General features: G+C 45.8%; 2 protein-coding genes across 3 annotated transcripts in view; both read right to left on the reverse strand.

Annotated features, from left to right (window-relative positions):
* Nucleotides 1–2,684: 2,684 nt before the first annotated feature.
* On the reverse strand, nt 2,685–19,736 carry adam9 (ADAM metallopeptidase domain 9). Of its 2 annotated transcripts, XM_015402691.1 has the most exons (23): nt 19,610–19,736; nt 16,737–16,795; nt 16,149–16,227; nt 11,939–12,015; nt 11,568–11,757; nt 11,314–11,379; nt 11,160–11,231; nt 10,909–11,078; nt 10,751–10,832; nt 10,531–10,664; nt 10,283–10,454; nt 10,091–10,183; nt 9,897–10,004; nt 9,718–9,808; nt 9,525–9,630; nt 9,266–9,452; nt 9,108–9,188; nt 8,924–9,029; nt 8,708–8,855; nt 6,971–7,073; nt 6,525–6,554; nt 5,673–5,731; nt 2,685–5,591 (listed from the first exon to the last, which is right to left on the reverse strand). In XM_015402691.1, exons 2-23 carry the CDS (start codon nt 16,775–16,777, stop codon nt 5,522–5,524), a joined length of 2,265 nt encoding a protein of 754 aa, XP_015258177.1. In that variant the 5' UTR covers nt 16,778–16,795; nt 19,610–19,736; the 3' UTR covers nt 2,685–5,521. The 2 variants fall into 2 exon arrangements, with proteins under 2 accessions (XP_015258177.1, XP_015258178.1); XM_015402692.1 differs by lacking the exon at nt 6,525–6,554.
* The window catches only part of ercc6l (excision repair cross-complementation group 6 like), a 20,206-nt gene continuing 15,615 nt past the window's right edge, over nt 16,966–21,556 (reverse strand). The window contains exons 5-6 of the mRNA XM_015402682.1: nt 19,615–19,710; nt 16,966–17,144 (exon numbers count right to left, since the gene is read on the reverse strand). Coding sequence (XP_015258168.1) covers nt 16,966–17,144; nt 19,615–19,710 — 275 coding nt within the window. The remainder of the gene's footprint in view (nt 17,145–19,614; nt 19,711–21,556) is intronic.

A 21,556-nucleotide genomic window follows, 5' to 3' on the forward strand; every position in this document is an offset into this window, starting at 1 on the left:
GATTTTTATCAAAAACATCATTAATGTGTAGAAATAAGGAATAGTTGTATTAATCATACATGGAAACAGAGTTTTATGGGGCCCCCAGGAACCCACCTTCTACTGGTTTAGCTTCCAGATAGACGAGTCCGAGTAGCGCCATCTCACTGTGGAGCTGAGTCCCACCTGGTTTTTAGATGTAGAGTGAGCAGGTATATATCACACATATATCCTGAGCTGTGAACTCAGTGAACAGTGTGAGCAGTAGCTGCGTGCAACGATTGAAAAAAATCGCACAGTGTACGCCCCGCTTTAGTTTCTCTAGTTTTAGTCAAGAGTTTTTAAGGGAAATATGTTTGACTTGGAGCTGAATGATTTATGTTAATCCCACATTTTAATGGAATTTTTGCTAAATTTATTTCATGAATGTGCAGAATTATCTGTTTAACCATTATTTGAGCTCGATTCACTCTTTCATTTGTTGTTCTAAACAGTCCGAATAATATCTGATCAAATAAGATATTTACCCCCCCTACCGGGGAGGGCAATAAATATACTAAAGTATCAAACATAATATGGCGTCCCTGGGTGAGGACTGAATATAACAGTCATTCTGCACATATATGAGTATAAAACTTAGAGCCATTATTGATTAACCGTGTGAAAGCATTAATGTCAGAGGAAAACATAACCTTTGGCATTCCTGGAGTTTAGTAATATAGAAATGTATCAAAAGCTAATATCTCTAATATGTCTCCTCAGCTAGTGATAACAAACATAACTGCAAAGCAATCTGATTACTTTGGTCCAAATAAATTGACAGATATTCCTTCCAAGTTAATCTTATTGTTTGACCAAAATTGCTATTTATGGTTGCTATAACCACATCCCAAAAACTAAAACTCCCAAGTTATACTATTTCAAATTCACTTCCAGTCCAAAATAGCTTAAATGCCTCGAAATTTAACCTAAATCCCTTTGCCTATTAGTCTGATAAGACTCATAAACACTTATTTTATATTGTGTAGAACAAGATTATTTGCTGTATCTAATGTAATCTGAGGTCTAACCAACCGAAGGGGGTTGATTCAATCTAAATTGCTTAAAATCCTTAAAGAAAAGGTGAAGCATAAACTAAATAGCTAGTAAATCCTTAAAGGTTAAGCTTTGCACCAAACTGCTAATAAATCCTCAGACAGGTAAAGCATGCGCTAAAATGGCTAATAAAGCCTAAAATACAGAGTGGCATCTTTAACAGCGAAAGAAAAGTGTTTCATTGATATCACAGGTTTAAAGATAACCTGCAACCCGTTTCTACACACTTAAAAATAAGTCCTTACAATATGTACATGGAAATATACAAATATAGTGGATAATGACTGGATTGTTATTTTGAAACTTCTTGTTTTTCTGCCAGCAGCTGAAAATTGATTCAAACATTCTCATCGCTGAGCGCATCATTAACTCCACAGGCATAGAGAAACAAAAATTCCTAGTTGCAAACCTTATCCACTTATCTCCAGATGAGTTGGATAAGAAGAAGAAAACTGAAAACATTCTGATGTCACTCTGTTGCATCGGCGTAAATAGGAACTAGAAACTAAAAGATAATATAAAGCTTTAACCTCTGCGCTTTTAAAATGGACAGAGAAACATGGATGAGCTGAAACTGGCCAGCAGACATCTAACCAAGCAGTCCAACTCCTCCCGACCAGAAAGTGGTCCAGCTGGGTCGGCTGGTTCTCGTTCCGCACCGTTAGCCGGTCGATCTGCTCTACCCAGAATCCTCGAGTGGAAAAGTTTCAGTTTGACCTGGTTTAATGCTTTAACTCCTTATAGGGAGCTCAGTGAAATACTTTGAAAATCCACATTTGCAGCCAATAGTGTTATTGGAATCAGGACAGTATTACCTTTGGAACATTGAAAAAAGATGGATATGTTGATGGCAAAAATGGATGTCAGTGTAATAAGAAGAAACACCAACTTGCTCAAATATATTAAGAAAAATAACAAAAGTGCTTCTAGAAGAATTTAGTTTGGTCCTACATAACCTTAGAGGCATTAATGCTGATACTGGCACTGACATTTTTTAGTTTATAAACCTAAATATAATTGTTAACTAGGCTTATTAACTTTTTAATTAGCTTTTTACCTTTTTTCAGCTTAATTTCCAGTCTATAATATGTCATTGAAGGGCTCATCTAATTGGTCAAATGCTAAAATCAGATGTGCAGCCATGTAGCAGGATCTCTGTTGAATGGCTGGATATAGATCTAGTGCTTCTAGATTTCACTGAGGGACGGGGGGACTCCATTTGTAAGGGGTATGCAAGTGATCAGAAATGCTAACTTGCCCTATAAAGGGTTGAAAATGTTTTTCTAAGGATCCTTTTGCTATCCAGTTATTAATCTATGCATTGTAAAGATAATCAACAGATTAGCAAATTAACGGTTGGTTGCAGCCCGAGCTTAAACCACCATGAGGTCGATTGAAGGTCGGTGTTCTGGATCAGAACCGATCCGATGGCGGCAGCAACATCCTCTGACGCCAACGCAGCCCCCTGGATCTGACTCACTTATTGTCTTCATCAGAAACACATCAGTGTTGCTATAGCAACCTGCATCTCCGCATGTTCTTCCTCATATTAAAATCCAACCAAGAGGAAAAGCGACTGCGTCTGGTGTGTGAAATCATGACCATTAGTCTGGCAGAAAGTGTTGAAGTTTAATAAGGAAATAAAACATCTGAAATGATGCAGATGAGCACGGACACACAGAATCACATCTCAGAGCAGAAACAGCTTCCTATAAAATCAGTGTGTTTGTAACAGACGTCCATCCGTCCCCTGCAGCCAACCGGCTCTCCATCCATCACAGATTAAACCGAGCCTAACATCCAGTAGAGACCTTTATCACCCTGAGTTTGTCTCAGGCTGCTGAAATCCGTCCACCTTTACAAAAAGCAGGCTGAACTCAAACTGTTAGCAGAGGTGCAGGAAGGAAAAGCTCACTGTGATTGGCCCACACAACATAACTACTTTAATTCCTCTTTACATTTTAAAATGTGATTATATTTATTTATATATATTTATATATTATTGATTTTTAAATTTCAGACCGTTGCAGCTCAACTCTGTTGATTATCTCAGCCTGAAAGACTGAATTCAGGGATTAGATGGCCTGATCCGTTGCTCCGCCCACATCCCAAAAACATCTCTATTTAATGATCAGCGGACTGATCCGAAGGTTGAAACATCTAATTCCTCTCATGTTTAGGCTCAAACCAACCAGGTCACCTGATCATCATCAGTTTCTGCCACAGATTAACCTTTTTTAGTCAGAACCAGGAGTTTATGTCCTGAGATACGCGACAAACTTTGATCCAATCGCTGGTTCAGTCTTTCCTAGTTCAAACTAAACTCATTTGACCTCTGTCCAAATTAAAGTGACAAAGCACCACTGTGTTCCTGATCCTCAGCAGCAGCGCCCCCTGGCGTGGATAAGGTGAAAGAAACTAGATTTAGATTTTTCTTCCGGGGTTTAATTTGAACACATCTTAATATTTTTCCTCTGCTTTCTAAAACTGACAGAGGAACCTTTTATTGGATCAGAGCATTAAAGGGCCGGTGGCTGAATTGTGGCGACCTCTAGTGGCATTAAATGAACATTACAGGAAAGTGAAGACTCCATTGTTGGCATTTCGATCTAGCCACAGAAGCTAAAGTAATCTGGCCTGCTAAAGGACCCCAGTTGGTTTGTCTCCTCCTGGCTGCCGTAGTGAGCCGATGACAGAGAAACAGCAATTAAAAATAAAGTCATTTTCAGCTTTAGAGGATGAAACCTGCTGTAAATCCATCTGTTTTTGTGGAGGAAGAATGGAGGATTTAGTGCAGAAGGGAAGGAGTGTGAGCATCTGATGAGTCACTGATGTGCTTTCAGGGTTGGATCCCTGCAGCGTGTTCTGACATGCAGTTGGTTTGAGCCTCAGCAGGAGAAAAGTCCTTTAAAAGTGAAGCGACGGCCGCCAGCCGCGGCGTCGACTCGTCTCACGCCCTGATTGGGTGTTGGACAGTCATTGGCACCAAGTTAGCCCTAACAGTGGAGTCCTGTGCAAAACAAGCAGGGGAAACAGGAAGTCCTCCTCCCGACAGTGCAGATCCAGGTTGAGCCGTTGCAGTGCTGCTCACCAGCAGGAGCGTTTGGTTTACTGGTGGAGTAAAAATCCCTGCTTTGATTAGAGTGCATCGATCCAAGTGGTCTGAAGTGTTCCAGAGGATTCCTTTGAAATTAAACCGTATAAAATGTGCGCAGACTCCCAGTGGAGACGCTTGTACCAGACTAAATGTCCCAGGAGCCCCGCGCACAGAGGGGGCCCCGCGCACAGAGGGGGCCCCGCGCACAGAGGGGGCCCCGCGCACAGAGGGGGCCCCGCGCACAGAGGGGGCCCCGCACTGGGGGAATACTGAGCGATCCGGGCCGGGCCAGGTGGGGAAACTAAACGCACCTCCACACGGCGGCTTGGAGGGTGCGTTACATTCCTATGACAGCGCTGGGCAGAGCTGCAGTTATACACCACAGAAAAAAAAGGGAAAAAAAAAATAAATCAAAGAGAGCAGGCTCCGCCCCCTGTGTCCAAACCAGCCAATCAGAGTGAGGTTAGCTTTCTAACCTAAAAACTCGTTCCTCTTTATGAAAAATCTCCCACATCTGTTTTTCCAGAAGGCTTTGATGTTTAACTGGTTTAACTGGTGAGTTTTAATACACCAGGATTTAAAACAAGCACGATAACTGCCATGTGACTGGAGCTCGCTAACGCTAACGTCTGACTGTTGATGCTAACACTGACAGCTGATGATTGTCCAAAACAGACGTCAGTAGACGATCGCTGATTGGATCGACTGATAAGTGTTTGTAGCATCGGCTCATGATGCTAACGCTAACTGCTGATTCCACGTCCAGGACATCCAGGAAGCAGCGGTACGCGGATCCTTCACTCAGTTAGCAGTTTGTCGGACGCTGTGGCACAGCTAACGATATAATGGAGGGAAACGCCCTGCAGGTGATTTAAATTAATGTTAGAAATGCTCCAAACCGTAAGAAAGTCATCATCACCTCCAGGGTGTGACGCACTGATTAGCATCGACGCTAACACTGAAGTTATGCTTCGTTTTCATGGTAGATCCAGAACTATCAGATGCGTTTTAAAATCAAATCTTATGAAGGATATGATGTCATTTTATTGCTTTCATTGGACCAGAACTGCAGTCTGCAGTCCTGCATGTTACTGGGAGAACTGGTAAAGGCCCAGTGGAAGGCTATATTATCTGTTTACTCAAGGAGGAGGATCTATTTTGGAATCTCTACAATCTGATTGGCTGGTTAGGTTTCAGCTTCTGGGGTTCGCTCCCGTCTGAGTCCGGTTCGCTCTCTGACCCACGCGCCTCCGGCGAGGCTCCTGGATGTTGCTAGGCAACCAGCTCTGCATGGAGCGGGCTGAAATTCAGGAGGAAGAGGGTGGGCAAGAGAGGAAGCCCCCTGATTGGTTAAACAGGTGGAGCGGGGGCGGGTCTTTGAGGCACCAAAGGTTGAGATGCAGCAGAAGGTTTGGGTTTTCTGGAGGAGATAAAAACAGAGAGATGTCAGCTTGTTCTCCCTGGAAGCAGATCCTCACGATTCTCCTGCAGACGTTCTTACAGAGGAGGGGGAGGCGGCCTCGCAGCGAAGGGCGGAGCCGTGGTGCTGGTCTGAACCATCTGAGACGACAAACAGGAAAAATAAACATGATCTGCATCAATCTGATCCCACAGCTACAGAGACCAGAGGAGAAGATGGAAATAAACTGAAGGATAAATTAGAGAACAAATAAAAACATGAAGCATGAGGAAATGTTTCATCTACGATGGTCCTTCATGCAGCTCCATCATGTTCAGGATGGCAGAAGATGAAGGTGAAAAAAGACCAAACAGCCATGACAGTTTTTCTGCTGTGGGTTTTAAGGTCACTGCGTTCTCCATGAGACGCACAGCTGAACGGCTGCCTGACCGGACTGAAGCTGTTACACGATGGAGAGGAATGAAGACGTTTAAGCTCCTCCCCTTCCATCCATCAGTCCCTCCATAGAGGATGAGGAGACTTCCTATCGATTCAGCTGCTGAGCTTCTGATCCATATTTCAGGCAAAACAAACAGATTCTTTGTTTTTTACCACAAGAAGAGATTTATCAGTTCTGACAGAGTCTGAGACCAGCTGGACTGGAGAAGTAGTATTACAGTGATGTAGTATTACTGTAGTAGTAGCAATATTACTGTAGTAGCAGTAGTAGTATTACTGTAGTAGTAGCAATATTACTGTAGTAGCAGTAGTAGTATTACTGTAGTAGCAGTAGTAGTATTACTGTGGTTGTAGTATTACAGTAGTATTAGTGTAGTAGTGGTACTGTAGTAGTAGTAATACTGTAGTATTAGTGTAGTAGTGGTACTGTAGTAGTAGTAATACTGTAGTATTAGTGTAGTAGTGGTACTGTGGTAGAGAGGTCAGGGTATTTACCTTCTGAGGTGGCAGCAGCTGACTGTTTTGCTTCACATGTGGAGAAAATAATGGATGTTAGTTCATTGAAATTAACTTTATTTACTACAATAGAACAGAATAGAGTAGAGTAGAATAGAATAGAACAGACTGACATCTACAAGCTTCATCAGCCAATCAATCAGGTGGTTTAGAGACGAGTCAAACAGCAATAGATGAGTTAATAGATGAATTTATTCTGTGTAGTTTTATTGATCAGCTGATTATTTACTGATCAATAAACGACTGGAAGGATCTGAGGAAGAGATTCATTAAAAAGTTAAAAAGGTGTCTTTAGAGCAGCTAAGCTAGCAGCTAAGCTAGCAGCTAAGCTAGCAGACCCTTCAGCTTCCCACCATCATCCTCATCATCATCAGCAGCACATTAATCGTTGGTTTTACCCTGAATGAGAGACACAGCAAACATACCCCGTCTCTGACCGTGCCGTTTGCGTTGCTGCGACCAACAGGTGGTGGCTGCGCCCTGGGGGGCGGAGCTCTGCTGGGATTGGTGGAGGCCGCTCCGTCAGCCCTAAAAATACATTTAGAGGAAAAGTTCAGTGAACAGAAGAACCAGAACCAAAACACCGGTGCTAACGAGCCTGAGCATCCACTTCATCAGACAGTCGTACAGCAATGGAGGGTCTTCAGTCAGAGGGTCTGACTACCTGCTTCAACACAGACCACTACAGGAGACCCTACCTGCCCACAACGTCTACAAGAACTCTGAGGAAACTGCAGTTAGAGACACTATCGACTGCTTCAAGTGCAATAAATGCTGAGTCACTGGTTACCATGGCGATTAGCGTCTTAGAAAATGCTGCGTCGCTGGTTACCATGACGATTAGCGTCTTAGAAACTGCTGATTCACTGGTCACCATGGCGATTAGCATTTTAGAAAATGCTGAGTTGCTGGTTACCATGGTGATTAGTTTCTTAGTAAAAGCGAGTCACTGCTTGCTACCGCTATTTGTGACTTTGTTTCCATGGTGCTATGGTGATTTCTGTCTTAGAAAATGCTCACTTACTGGTTACCATGGTGATTTCACAATACCAAGCCAAATAACTGGTTGCCATGGTTTCTCCTGTCTCAGAAAGTGGTGAGTCACTGGTTGCTAGGATGATTGGTGTTTGAAAACCCAGTTCCTAGTTGCCATGGTTGATTTCTGTCTAAGAGGCCGTTTCTCAATCTGTGTACGTGTGCGTCCTCGTGTCCTCGTGAAAAGTCATCAGCCTCAGCCCTAGTGCTGCTCCAATTCACAAGAACACAAAACCGAGAACGGACAAAGTCCCCGGATGTTGTTCTGGCCCCTCCCTCTTTACCCAGAATGCATCAGAGCAGACCTGTCCGTTCTCCAGACTGACAGCTGTCCCAGCATGCACTGCAGCAGCAGCCTCCAGGTTAGCGCTCACAGAGCTCAGAGGATTAAGTTAAAAGTTCTCTTTTCTGTTGCCGTTTATCAATAACAGTACACTTTACGATCATTTAAGGCGAGAATATTTTACTTCACTAAGCTTCACTATATGGAAAATTTATTGATTTAGTGCATTATTTAAAAAGAATTCTGATGTTGAGAGGATCGCGGCAACCAGGTGAACTCCAAGGCTAACCACAGCCAGAGCTAACGTTAGCCCGTCTGCGGCAGCCAGGGCTAACGTTAGCCCGTCTGCAACGGTCAGGGCTAACGTTAGCCCGTCTGCAACGGTTAGCCCGTCTGCAACGGTTAGCATTAGCTGCCGCAGCCCTCTCTCTGCATAGCCGTGTGTGAAGAACCGCTCGCTCTGATGGCGGTTTCTTTGGTTTTATTCTGCGAATTTTATTTTTGTGTTTATCTGACTGTGTTAATTATTATTCCCTCACTAAATGAAAAAACAAGCACAAGTTCTTTTATTATCATCTATTATTATTTAGAGACTACTAATAACAGGAGGAGAAATGCAGCTCCAGGTGAATGTGAATGTGGTGATGTCATCAGTACGCTGCTGTTCTAATTGACCCAGATCTATGCTGCGTGCTCCCGTTCTCCCACAGTCTTTCCTGGGTTCTTCTCAAGAACTACTTGGTGAAAACACGAGTCTGTACTTGTGTTCTTGTGAATTGATAAATAGCTAGAGTCCTCTAACACGGTAATAGGAGGTCGGTGCGCCGACTCGGTTGGTACTCACTGGTATCCCTGTGACCTCTTCCTGCCGCTCAGTCCGAGGCGCCGCAGCAGCTCGTTCCTGCGCAGGAAAACAAACGCTCCCAGAGCAATCAGAGGAAGAACGAGGAAGAAGAAGACCAGCAGGCCGTCCCTGACGGACGTGTCCTTATCTGTGGACCACAGAAGGAGTCATTAAGGAGCGGGGACACGGCGGCTGAGAACACAGCAGGGAAAGTACCGTTCCAGGCGGGTCCGCTGTCCACGCTGCCGCCGTACCCCGGGTGCTCACAGAAAGGCGGAGCCCAGCCGTAATCGCAGTGACAGTTCTTGTTAATGTTACACACCTGAGAGGAGCGCGGAAACAGTCGGATCAGACTGTGGTCACATGACTCAGGTCGTCGGACAGACCAGAACCAACTTACCCCGTGACCGTGGCACTTGTTCTCCATGTCACAGTCGTAGTTCAGGACATCCGCGTTACGACACTCGTAGTTCAAACACACCTGCAGACCATAGAAGAAGAAGATTAATCAGCTTCTCCGAGTAACCGTCGCCGCCATCCCCCCCCCTCCCCCCTCACCTTGTTGTCGCCACACTTGGTTCCTTCGTTGACCATGCCCGGGTCGGGAACGTCCGAGCCCAGCATGAAGTCCACTCCAAAGCACTTGGCTCCTCCCTCTGTAGGAGTGGTGATGATCGCCGGCTGGATGCCGAAAACCGTTTCCGACCCCAAGTTCAGGCACTGCAGTTTTCCACACTTAGCGTTTCTATGGAGACAGAGTCACGTGACCAGAGGGCCGGCTGGGACAGACCTTCAGTTGCCGGGTCAGACCAGGTACCTGCTCTCACACTTCTTGTAGCCATAGTGTTGGTATCCGCAGTTGCCGAAGCGGTCTCCTTTGCTGTTGACGTCCTTGAAGCAGAGGTCTGGAGCAGCCTTGGACTCTGCAGGGGAGGAACAATCAGGCGAATTCAAAACCTCCTGAACCGATCAGGCAGGGAGCATTAAGGCACAGGGGGGGCGGGACCTACTGGATCCAAACAGGGCTTTGCACTGTCCGTCGTAGTGTTGACACCTTCCGTTGAAACAGTAGGCCTCCTGGTTCCTGCAGGGATGCCCGTTCTGGACCAAACACAAACCGAGTCGGTTAGCGCCTCCCAGGGGAAGCAGAGACCAGCTGCGTGGAGACGGACGGGTCTCTGGGTCTCACCTGGACGAAGACGTCGCTCTGACAGAAGAGGGTGGAGCCGTTGCAGTACTCTGGGAGGTCACACTCGGCGTCTTTCTTGGAGCGACAGACGGTTCCACCCGGCAGGAACTGGACACACAGACACCAGAACATGTTCTGGTTCTACGGGTTGATCCAGAAACCAGCGCTAGCTTTGGCTGGAGGCCTGGGCTTACCTGACATTTGGAACAGCACTCTCCGTGCGCACACTGAGCTCCAGGCTTTAGTTTGCACGTCTTGTATTCACAGCAGGGGTCGTCCTCACACTCCTGGATACAAACACCAGGGGTCAGCGTTTCCGGACCGAACCGGACTCTAGTTCTGGGAGTCCAGATACCAGCTCGGCCAATAGGAGCACAGCCTCAAACCTTCTCTGATCCACAGTCGCACTCCTCTCCGACGTCCACCAGCTGGTTTCCACAGTAGGGGGCGCTGTAGGCCTCGTCGGGTCGAGGGATGTTCAGGAGACACGTCCCTCCTGTGGACAGGATCATCTTCTCAAAGTCGTCGGCGCTGCAGCTGCTGAAGGTTTTGGATCCACTGCAGAAACAAAGAGGAGTAAAGAACAGGAACGTTCTGGCTGGGGGGGGGAGGTCCGGAATGGGAGTTTTCCTACGTAGCTCCGGAGTGCATGATGCAGGTGGAGGCGGAACAGGAGCAGGAGCGTCCGTCGTCGTGGTTCATCCCCAGGTTGTGTCCGAGTTCATGAGCCACGATGGAGGCGAAGGACGGAACGTTGTTGTTGAGGAACTGAGAGAAGAACAGAGACAGAACCTCAGGATGGACCCAGGAGTGACATCAGAACCAGGTGGGTCCGTCCGTGTGGGAGGAGTTACCGCATTGATGCCTCCTCCATGGCTTCTGGAGCACACCGTGGAGACGAAGGCCATTCCTGCTGTCGCTCCGAAGCTCTTCATCCTGGAACATCAGCAAGACCACCGTCATCATCACCATCATCATCATCACCATCACCGTCTTCCTGGTGCGGACTCACAGGATGAGCTGGGCGGAGTCGTGTCGGCGCCGAGGAACCAGCTCCTTCTCCCTCCACTGAGTGAAGCGGCCCAGAACCTCTCCAGCTGATCCGTCTGTGCTGAACGGGTTCTGGTTGGTCCAGATCTCCAGGCCCACCAGGACCACCCTGACCTTCAGCTGCATGTAGATCTGCTCACAGAGACAAAGGCAGGACCTTAGAGACAACATCTCAGATCTAGATCACCTAGAGAGGGTGGGGGGGGTACGTACACTGTCTACCAGGTTGGCCAGCTGAACCATCTGCTCTCTGACCGCCGTCTCGTTTCGGTTCATGTGATTAAACTGCAGAAGAAGAAGAAGCAGGAATGCTGCATCAGCACGGTGGGGGCTGGGGTGGGGGGGTTAGTACAGGTGTGTGTCTCACCCTGTCGTTGTCCACCACCAGCAGCAGCTCCACATAGTGGGTCTTATGGAGAACGGCTCTCTTTACCTGGAAGACAAACGGCTCTGGATGAGGGTAACCATGGTAACCTGGTTTGTTTGTTAAGGAATATTTTAAAGCAGGAAGTGAGTCCGAGTTCAGGCGGCTGAATCCAGGCTTGGCCTGAGGAGAGACGCCTCCCCGCTGCTCCCAGCCTGGGATCAGACCCTCAGCGTTCCTCCTGCGGCTGAACCCACCCTGCTGTGCTGTTGGTGCTGGATCTCCTGCGGTCCGTACTGAGCGTGCTCCGTGCCGTGCTCAACGTGAGGCGTTCCACATCCTCTGGGCTGTGATGTCACATCCTGTAGGCGGTACAGCAAATGCTGCTCGGGGTCGGAGTCTAGCGGCTCGATCCCATAGCTGCCATGACTCAGATGTAAAACTCCTCTGAGAAAAAAAGCAAGAGACGAGTAAAAAAGCTCCTAGCAGACAAAGCTGAGGGACTACTTAGCCCAACCTACTGACTGAAACATGGTAACAGGTTCTGTTCTGACCCAGATTCAGCTTTGGGTTTTACTGTTAGAGCCGTCCATGTTGGCTCCGGTAGCCCGGGACGGGTGGGCGTTACCTGAGGCCGTTGCAGATGCTCATAGCCGCGGCGGAACCGTCCATGTCCTGAACGGAGCCCCGATAGTGACAGTGGTCCTGAAACACAGAGCGGGGGTACCAGGTGAGTCCAGCAGGGGGAGCCCAGGAGCTGCTCCTACATCACTTCCTGTCTCTCTGTGGTTCTCCAGAGAGCATCTGAGTCAGCAGATGACCCATCAGTTTACAGGAAGTGACACATGGATGATCCGCTCTAACTTCCTGTCACAGAATCCGGTTCACAGCAACAAATCCTCCCTCAGCTTCTCAGCAGTGAAACCTTCACATGAAATCAGAACCTGATCCAGAAGGATCCTGACCGTGGTTCTGGACCAGATTCTAACTGGTCTGGATGGTTCTGACAAAACACTGTAGGAACTCCCAGAATGCACCTGGGTCCAGTAAAGCAAACACCTTCAGCCAGTTCCGTAGAACTTCAGGTCTTCCCTGATTGGGTTCTGGATCTGGGCGGTTCTGCTCAGCAGAACCCGTTTATTTTTCCATCAGATGAAACCGACCTGATGTACGGCAGGCTGTAGTACGATTTAATAAAGGATCAAGACATGATTCTAACTGGAACCGGTTCTGATCCACGTGGAACTAATATTCAAAGCAGGTAGAAAGCTACCCGGGGGGAGGGGGGTCGGGTTTAAACCCTTAATGCCTGAAATTAAACCAGATGTACTAAAAAAAAATATTTTATCAATCAGATGTCAAATTAAAGAGGTTATTGAAGAGTTTAACATAGAAGCTACACGAGATGAAATGTAGAAATGAGGCTAATTATTGACACCAGGCATCAAAGGAATAACAACATTAATCTGAGTAGGTCGACTAGCTCATTAAAGCTGATTTTTTAATCAGATGATTTATTTAAGAGGCCTAGTGGTTAGAGCATAGAGCTATGTATCCAGAGCTTCTGAGTTCAAGTCCATGGTCAGTCAGTGGTTTGGGATCAGAGCCTCCAGTCTAATAATCTCAGTTCTTTCCTGTGAACGTTTCACCGCTCAGAAGCTGAGGGAGGATCTGTTGCTGATTCTGGTCGCCTGGTCAAATGTCCAATTTATTTATATAGCTCTTTAAAAAGAGGTATAAAACTGCACCAAAGTGCTTTACAGGAAAGACAACACCAATTAACAAAACAGAATGTGAAAAACGGCTTCAATTAAAAGCCGAAGAATAAAAATAAGTTTTAAGAAGCGATTTAAAATGATCCAGGCTGTGGGCGGATTTAATTTGAAGAGAAAAATGGTTCCACAGAATTGGAGCAAGAACAGAGAATCTCCTTTCCTCTTAAGTCGAGTCCAAAGAACTGTCAGTAACAGTTGATTATTAGAGCGTAGACTTCTCCACACAGACTGGAATTTTAAAAGGTCTCTAAGACAAGGAGGAGCTAATCCATTTAAGACTTTATAAGTTAATAAAAGAATCTTAAAATCTATTTGGTAAAAAACAGGCAGCCAATGTAAAGAAGCCATTATATGCCTTATATGGTCACGCTTCCTGGTGGTTTATCCATGCCTCTATATAATCATTTGCAATAATCCAACCGGCATGTAATGAAAGCATAGATAAGTCCTTCAAAGTCCTTAAAACAAAAATAGGATTTAATTTTTACTAAAATCCGCAGGTGATAAAAACTTGATCTAACAACAGATCTAACTTGTTTATCTAGCTTTAAACAGCTTTCAAAAGTAAAACCAAGATTCCTAGCAGCATAACTTGAGTTTTACTTTGATTAAGGTGAAGAAAGTTCTGTTCCATCCAAGATTTGACTTCAGCTAAACAATCTATCAATAGCTGAAGAGATTCATTTTTCACATTTTGTAGTTTAAGGGGCAAATAAATCTGAACATCATCTGCAAAGAAATGAAAAGAAACACCAAACTTCTGAAAAATCTGACCGAGAGGCAGAAAATACAACATAAACAAAATAGGACCTAGAATTGAGCCTTGGGGGACGCCATACTTTAAAGGTTTGGCCTCAGAACAGCATCGGTCAAGATGAACTGAAAAAGTTCTCTTTTCTAAATACGATTGAAAGCATTCTGGGCCTCTCAGGCCACCATCATGTTTTAATCTGTGTAGAAGAATCTGATGATCTTCAGCATCAGGTCTAACAGTAATAAAACTGCAACATTTCCTGAATCAACTGTTAGGAGAAGATCATTGTAGACGGAAGCAAAGCTGTTTCAGTGCTACGTTCAGCTTTAAACCCAGACTGGAACCTCTCAGTTGTCTTTTAAAAACACCTCAAACCGATTAAGAACTCATTTTTCCTGAATCTTGGTTAAAAAGGGAGTTTGGAAATTGGCCTAAAATTTGCTAGTAGGCTTGAGTCTAGATTAGTTTTTTTTAAGAAGGGGTTTAACTACAGCATGTTGGGACTAAACCTGACTGCAATGAGGCGTTTATCACCATTAGAATGTGTGATGGCTGCATGTACAACCACACAACTGGTCTGCTAATTCTTTCATTAAATCTTCTATTTTATTGTCCTGTATTTTGTATTTTTCTACATTGGTTAACTATTTGGGTGCACACATTCAGTGGGCTCATTTTGTCGTTTCTTGCCGTTTGGTTTTCTGTACATTCATATATTTTTCATTTGAGTTGCCAGTTCCTGGGAGGCGGTCATGAATGAAGCCAGGAAAGGAAAGGAGGCTCCATCTGCAGAGGATCTCCTCATTGACATGGAGGCCCAGTTGGACTCTTCCACTTACATTTAGAAGGGGTGTAGGAAGGGTTTAGGTTTCTGTATTTGGTTTTGTTCTCTATAATAACATTTGGAAAGTTAAATATTTAAGTCCTCTTGATCATAGGTTGCTGATTGAGTATGATGCTGATTAGTTTGGTCTTTTGTTGTAGTTTTCTTTAGGAAAATATATTTTATGTTTCCCTCTTGTTTCAAAATGGTCTGATCAACCAGTGTATATATATGTTTCCCTTGTGTGTCAGTTAGGGAGCCTTTTCCTGTGTCAGGTTTGGATTTAGCTGATTTTTGTCATTTGTTTTCCTTGATGGGCCCCGTCTTGTTTGAACTTTTCAACTTTATTTTTGCAAAATAAATTTGTTACCATTTTTTCATCAAGACTTCCCTGTGCATCTCTGACTTTTTTTGGCTCGGTCCTTCACAGAATAAAATGGCTGGAAGTGAGAAAAATGTCCTTTATCAGACGAGCAGGAAGACAATCCAAAGAATAATTTGATGGCCGCCGACGCTGAATAACTGGAGTCAGTTCATCTAAAGAAACAGTCTGAAAATGATCCAGAACAGCTGCGCATGGCGGCTTTTCCTCCGAGTCTAAATCTAACAGGAGATTCCAGCTTCTAGGAGCTAAAATCTGTTCTGTGGAAAACTCAGAGAAAGCCTCAAAGTTCAGCAGAGGCCAAAGGGCCAGATGTAACCCAGGGATTAACAATCCAATCCAGGAAACTAAAAAGACCTATGATTATTAGAAGCTACAAGATTAGTGAAATATTTAGATTTTTCTACTTTGATAGAATTCTGATAATTAAATAAACTTTTAAAGTGAATCCTGCAGTTTATCCCTGATGACAGGAAGTAAGAGCGGATCATCCACGTGTCACTTCCTGTAAACTGATGGGTCATCTGCTGATGCTCTCTGGAGAACCACAGAGAGACAGGAAGTGATGTAGAAATATAATCTTAACATTTATTTTTGTTTCAAATCCATCTTATAACATCAAAGGTCTTTGAAGCTTTGATGTTATACGTATATTTAATGAATCAATTTAGTATTTTGGTTTAAAATCATTAATTCATTCTTTCATCAGTTTTATTGTTAATCAGATTCAGTTTGATGGAATAGAGATAATAGAAATAATTCATTTAATGTTTTCTACATGATAATAATTTTATTATTCTCCGTTCCTTCATTTCCTGCTGATGCTGAAAAGCTTCAAACCAACATGGTGGTCAGACGCTCTAATAGATCAGATATGAAAGGCGCCGCCGCCATCAGGTGGATTCTCAGTCTAGAAATTAACAGACTAGATCCGCCATGAACTCGCTATGAAAACATGGAGAATCCAGGAAATCAGGACTTCTGTGTTCTCTGATGGCAACAGAACCGGGCCCCAACAGAACCGGGCCCCACAGAACCGGGCCCAACAGAACCGGGCCCAACAGAACCCCCCCCCCACAGGTCCGGCGGCGCAGAGCGGCTCACCTGGACGGCAGGTCTGGACGTGATCAGGGATCCGTTTGGGCCGTAGGTGAAGACCGTGAAATCCGGCGGCAGCAGGATCCTGGAGGCAACAGCAGCTGGTTAGACGGGTCAGAACCAGAACATCAGATCCGTTCTGGATCCGCTTGGAGATGAGAGGGTTCTACAGAACCATGGGGTTCCAGCTGAAGATGCTGGATTCTGGTTCCGACCCATTCAGGATCCTTGGTGCTTCAGTAGAACCCAGCTGGACTGGATCCTCCTCCGACCCAACAGAACCGCTTTGGGTCAGAGGAGGACGCCCTGAAGGATCCAGAACCAAGGTTTACTGGAGCGGCCGGTTCTGATGCTTCTGCTGCAGAACCTCTGAGTTCTTTTTGGTTCTGTTCTCAGGTCCATCTTCAGGGAAAGGTTCTGATCCAGCTGGACCCAATGGTTCCTCAGGATGAAGAACAGAACCCAGAACCAGAACCTGGGACTTTGCAGCAGAACCCATCAGAACTGGGTTAGGATGAGGTCAGCGGGGATGGTACCGGTACCAGAGAGGCTCGTTGGAGGAGAAGAAGAGTTAGAACCTGGATCCAAACTTACTGGTTCCGGTCCAGATGGACGAGCAGCTGCTGTCCGTCCATGGGAATGATGAAGGACACCTGCAGACACAGAGAACTGGTTTCACTGGGAGGACTGGGACAAAACCGAGCCAGAACCAAAGAACCCAAAACCAATCCAGTAGACAAGCAGAACGGGTCGGGTCAGAGGAGCAGAACCAGGGGAGGATCTGATTGGTTGGAGGATCCGCTGTAGCTCTGCAGGGTCTCCTTCACTGGCCAGCAACCCGGGTCCAACCGGGCCGGATCAAACCGGGTCCAACCGGGCCGGATCCACCCGTGTCCAACCGGGCCGGATCCAACCGGGCCGGGTCAACCCGGGTCCAAGCGTCCAGCAGCAGGAGGACGGCTGCTGACCTCCAGCAGATCATCTGATCCCATTCATCCTCAGCTGCAGGAGTTAATCTAGAGATCCGTTAATCCATCAGATTAAGTTGATCATCTGATTCATTGGGAAGCAGGATGATTATTACATGGAACGTAGAAACCTGGAATCAGGGTTTGGATCTAAATGTCCTACTTCCTGCTGTCAGCAGGTTCCTATGAGGCTTAAAGGAGGAGCTGCAGCTGAACGTCTGACTCACTGATCTATTTATTCCCTGAGGGTTGAACTGAAGCCACTGACCGCCATATTGGTACTCCCTAGTTAGACCGGTCACAATGTTTCATAGAATCAGCAGATTAACTTTAACTTAGAATAAATAAATCGGCCCGTCACATTGCACAGTCATTATGACGTCAAAGAAGTCTATAAATCATGTAATCTAACATATTATACAATTCATCACACTAATTAATGTGTTAAAGGAGCAGAATAATACAGAGGAGCCGAAAGTGCTAAATTGATGATGAACATGTGATAGACATTAATTTATGACATAGTTACAGTAATTACATCTTACATGTTAATGCATGCAGTATATATATTTAGAGGTCAAATGATTGAGTTCTTTTCCATCAATATAACCTGCAATATATCTCAGCTCATGACTTTTCCAAATGAGAAATAAACCAAACTCTACAGGAAGGACATCATCATCCACTTAATAAAGAATTCCTACATTAACATTTTACAGTGAATGACTTTCTATTTCCTCTACTTTCTATTTTCTAACATTAGACCCAATGTCAGCGTCTAACTCAGTCAATGTCTTCCAGTCAGTCTGAGAGAGCCAGACTAATGTTAGTCTGCAGACTAAACTACAGGATCCATCGGCTATAGATGGATTTATTGCTTAGTTCATCCACTGACTGGGAAATTACCTGTGGAACGTCTTCCTGGTTTTAGCAGCTAAATGCTAAACAGGGAGGTCCCCGTGGGAGTGGGGAGTACCAAGATGGCGGAGGGTGGCTTCACTTTTTTCAGCAATCCAGTGAATATATAGAGATCAGGGGCGATATATACATGTTTTATATTTGATGTTCTTTGACAATCATACCAGTTCTGTATCTCAAATGAAGCTCTGTTACTATCTAAGTTTCTGTTTCCTTGAGAGCACGATATCATTTGTTTTTGTTCTCACGAGCTCTCCGTGCCATGATGTAATGTTTTTGGTTTCAGCTGTCCACCAGCCCTGGGTGGGTTCGGGGGGGGACGTTCTATATTTTGGTTTCTGTAATCATGCGCTCCAGGCGTGAGAGGGAGCGATCGCTTTACCTGATTGGGTGAAAGATTTTCCTTTGCAGTTCGGCATAAATGACGGATGGCGGTTGGCACTGGGGGGGTCTGCTAGGGTTGCGTTCGGACGCCTAGCTGCGCGGGTTGCTGCCCTGCCGGGGTCGTCTGGCTCTGCGATCCTTGTGTCACGGTAGGAGGACAATATAATTTGCATTCAGCACCGTGCTTTGGTTGCTTTGCTGTTTTCTGTGGCGGAATAAAACGACACATTTGACTCTAGCAGAAACAGTGTTTGTGTGTGTGTCACCTTTACTGCCGACTCATCCCCATCCTGGCAGAGTTTCATACTACAAGGGGCGTGCAGGCGACGCAGTGGTTAGAGAGCACAACCCAATATGGAGGCCTTAGTCCCCGACACGGGCGACCCGGGTTTGAATCCAACCTGTGGTCCTTTCCCGCATGTCTCCCCCCCCCTTCCTCTCAGCCTACTGTTAAAAAACGAGTCACTAGCGCCGTAAAAACTCAAAAAAAAAAAAATTAGAATAATAAAATAAAATAAATAGAGCTCGGTGGCCTGACTCGCCGTCCTCTGATGGAATCTGGACCGGAACCAACGGTTCTGAAGCAGCAGCTGCTGGATGAAGGACAAGGTGACCCGAACCGCTGAGTCACTGGAACAGGTTCAGCTCTGCTGCTGCTGGAGGAGAGGAAGAGCTCAGCATGGCCTCCATCATCATCATCGTCATCTGTCCTCTAACCCAGCGGGCTCAAAGGTCCGTTTGTCTCTGTGTTTCTGGTTCTGGCAGCCCGCCTTGTCTTCTGAGTAGAAACTTTCTGAGCCTTTGGACCAGAACTGTTCTGGTTCTGGTTTTCTGTCTCAACAGAATTTATTCTGCTGGTTTATGTTGAAACGAGGAAAATAAAAACAGAACCGATCCTCTTCACATGTTCTGGTCTGGTCCAAAGAACCGACCCAGTTCTGAACCCAGGAGGTCCAAAAAGAACCCAGAACTACATCTAAAGTTCTGCTGGACTCACTGGAAGGTTCTGATCCAACAAAGCGGAGAAATCAGAACCACGTTCTTCCTCCATCAGCCGTAAAGACCAGAACCTGCTGATGGGGGAGGGGTCGGGTCGGGACTCAGCAGGACATCGCTGCTGAGTACCACATCAGTGGCGGTTAGCCAGGCTGGCAGGTTTCCATGGAAACAGGAATGTGGGCGTGTTAAAGGTGGTACCTGACTGGGCGGGCTTCCATCAGCGTCCCTCTTCAGCCGGCCTCCTATTGGCCGAGGAACAGTCAGCTGGTACGAGGAGAGCCCCTCCGTCTGCTGGGAGCCTGCAGGAAGCAGAACATCGGCTCAGTGACACCAGAACACTGTCCTTCACCGCCGCATTTCTACGCGCCGTGAAGCGCCTCCGCTAAGCTAAGGCTAGCTCAGCTAATGCTAGCTGTGTTCAGCGTGCGGTCTGACCAATCAATGCTTTTATCTACAGAGAAACGTTTTTAATCAGATGGGCGGGTGGGTAACTCCTCCCTGACCAAAGCTCCTCCTCTGCTCCCCCTTCCAGGGAGGAGAACGGTCAGCTGTTGGAGAGAAAAGGTCAGACTGGATCAGCAGAAAGTTCTGGAAGCCGGTTCTGTTTATAAAGTGACTTTACTAACGGTTAGCCCCGCCCCTCTGCTCTAAGGGCGGGGCTAACAGGAGGGGTGTGGTCTTTTATCCCCAGCTTTACCTTCCGCTGCTTCCAGAACCTCTGGACTCAGACCTGCTGAGCCGGATCAGCTGCTGCAAACCGGGTCAACGGGTTCTGAAAGACTGGGTTTGTTCCCACCCGATCTGGGAGCAGAAGGTGAATAAATGAAACCATCCGGTCCGACTTTATGGACCATTTCAGAACCAAATCAGGTGGAACATCCCAATCTGTTGGTGTTCGGATCAGAACCACACCTGACCGGCTGGTTCCAGGTTCTGACTGACCCAGCTGTGGTTCTGCTGTTTTCCTGCATATTTATGACGGACTGTAAAATAAATAAAGATGGCTGATAAATCGGCCATATTTGAATAAAGTCTCCTTTCTGTGGGTAGGAGGCGCTCCGACCCTCAGGCCGCTTTACTTCCTGCTGCAGCAGAACCTCTGAGGCCGCAGAGCTAAGCTGCTTATGGGACCACAGACACACACCTGCTGCTTCTGCTATATGTATGAGGACCATGCTTTCATTTTAACCCTTTCTATGCCCTGACAGTGCAAACCTCAGCCCAGTGACATCATAGCCCTGAAACGACATGACCTCAATTTAAAGCGCCGCTCCTCATTGTGACGCTGAAATGGTTCCTATCACACCAACACTCACACTGGTCACCCTATCCATGTGGGGACTTTCCCCCATTGGTCACCACAACTGTCTCACTATTATCACTACTTATATTAATAATACTACATCTTTACTTTGACTTTTACATTTTTCACGTTCGTAAAATAATTCCTGGAAATAATGAGACACAATCTGCTGAATGAAGTTAGTTTGGTTAACCCTTTCATTCCCATAAACAGAAATCACATGTTTGATGCATAGATGATCATCTACTCTGGTTTTAGTAGATCTACAGCAGGCGGCCATGATGGTGGCAGCAGCAGGTCATCCTGGTGTTCAGGTTTGTTCAGATTATTCCAGGGAAAACTGCCTCTAATCTCCTCCAGGTTGGATTAGATCTGGAAGGTTTTCTTCTGGACTTGAAGTTTCCAGAAGAAAACAAACTGATTCATCAGATTATTTCTACAGGGAGGAGAGATAAATCAAACAGATACGCAACTAGCTGGATCCACACATGCATCCTGAACAGGAAACATAGATAAACACAAACTAGATTTCTCTTTCCAGATCTGTTTATCGTTTCCCTCCTTTTCTATACTAGAAGTCTCCTTCTGAAGGAACCACATCTGTTCCATAAGGTTCTATCTTTGATCTGGTTTTCTGTCTAATAAGATCTATAGTTTTAAATCATAGAGGGTCACGTGTCCTGGTTCTGTAAATCTGCATCAGTCATTTTGGACCGGAACCAGCAGCAGACCCAGTTCTACAGTCAAACTGCTGGGATTACAGATTAAATGCTCAGAAGGAGAACAGAGTTCGGAATTATGGGATTAAATCCAACTAAAGGTTCCGGAAGTTTGCTTTGATT

The sequence above is a fragment of the Cyprinodon variegatus genome, unplaced genomic scaffold, assembly GCF_000732505.1.
Source record: "Cyprinodon variegatus isolate N-32 unplaced genomic scaffold, C_variegatus-1.0 Scaffold1383, whole genome shotgun sequence".
Taxonomy (NCBI): Eukaryota; Metazoa; Chordata; class Actinopteri; order Cyprinodontiformes; family Cyprinodontidae; genus Cyprinodon; species Cyprinodon variegatus.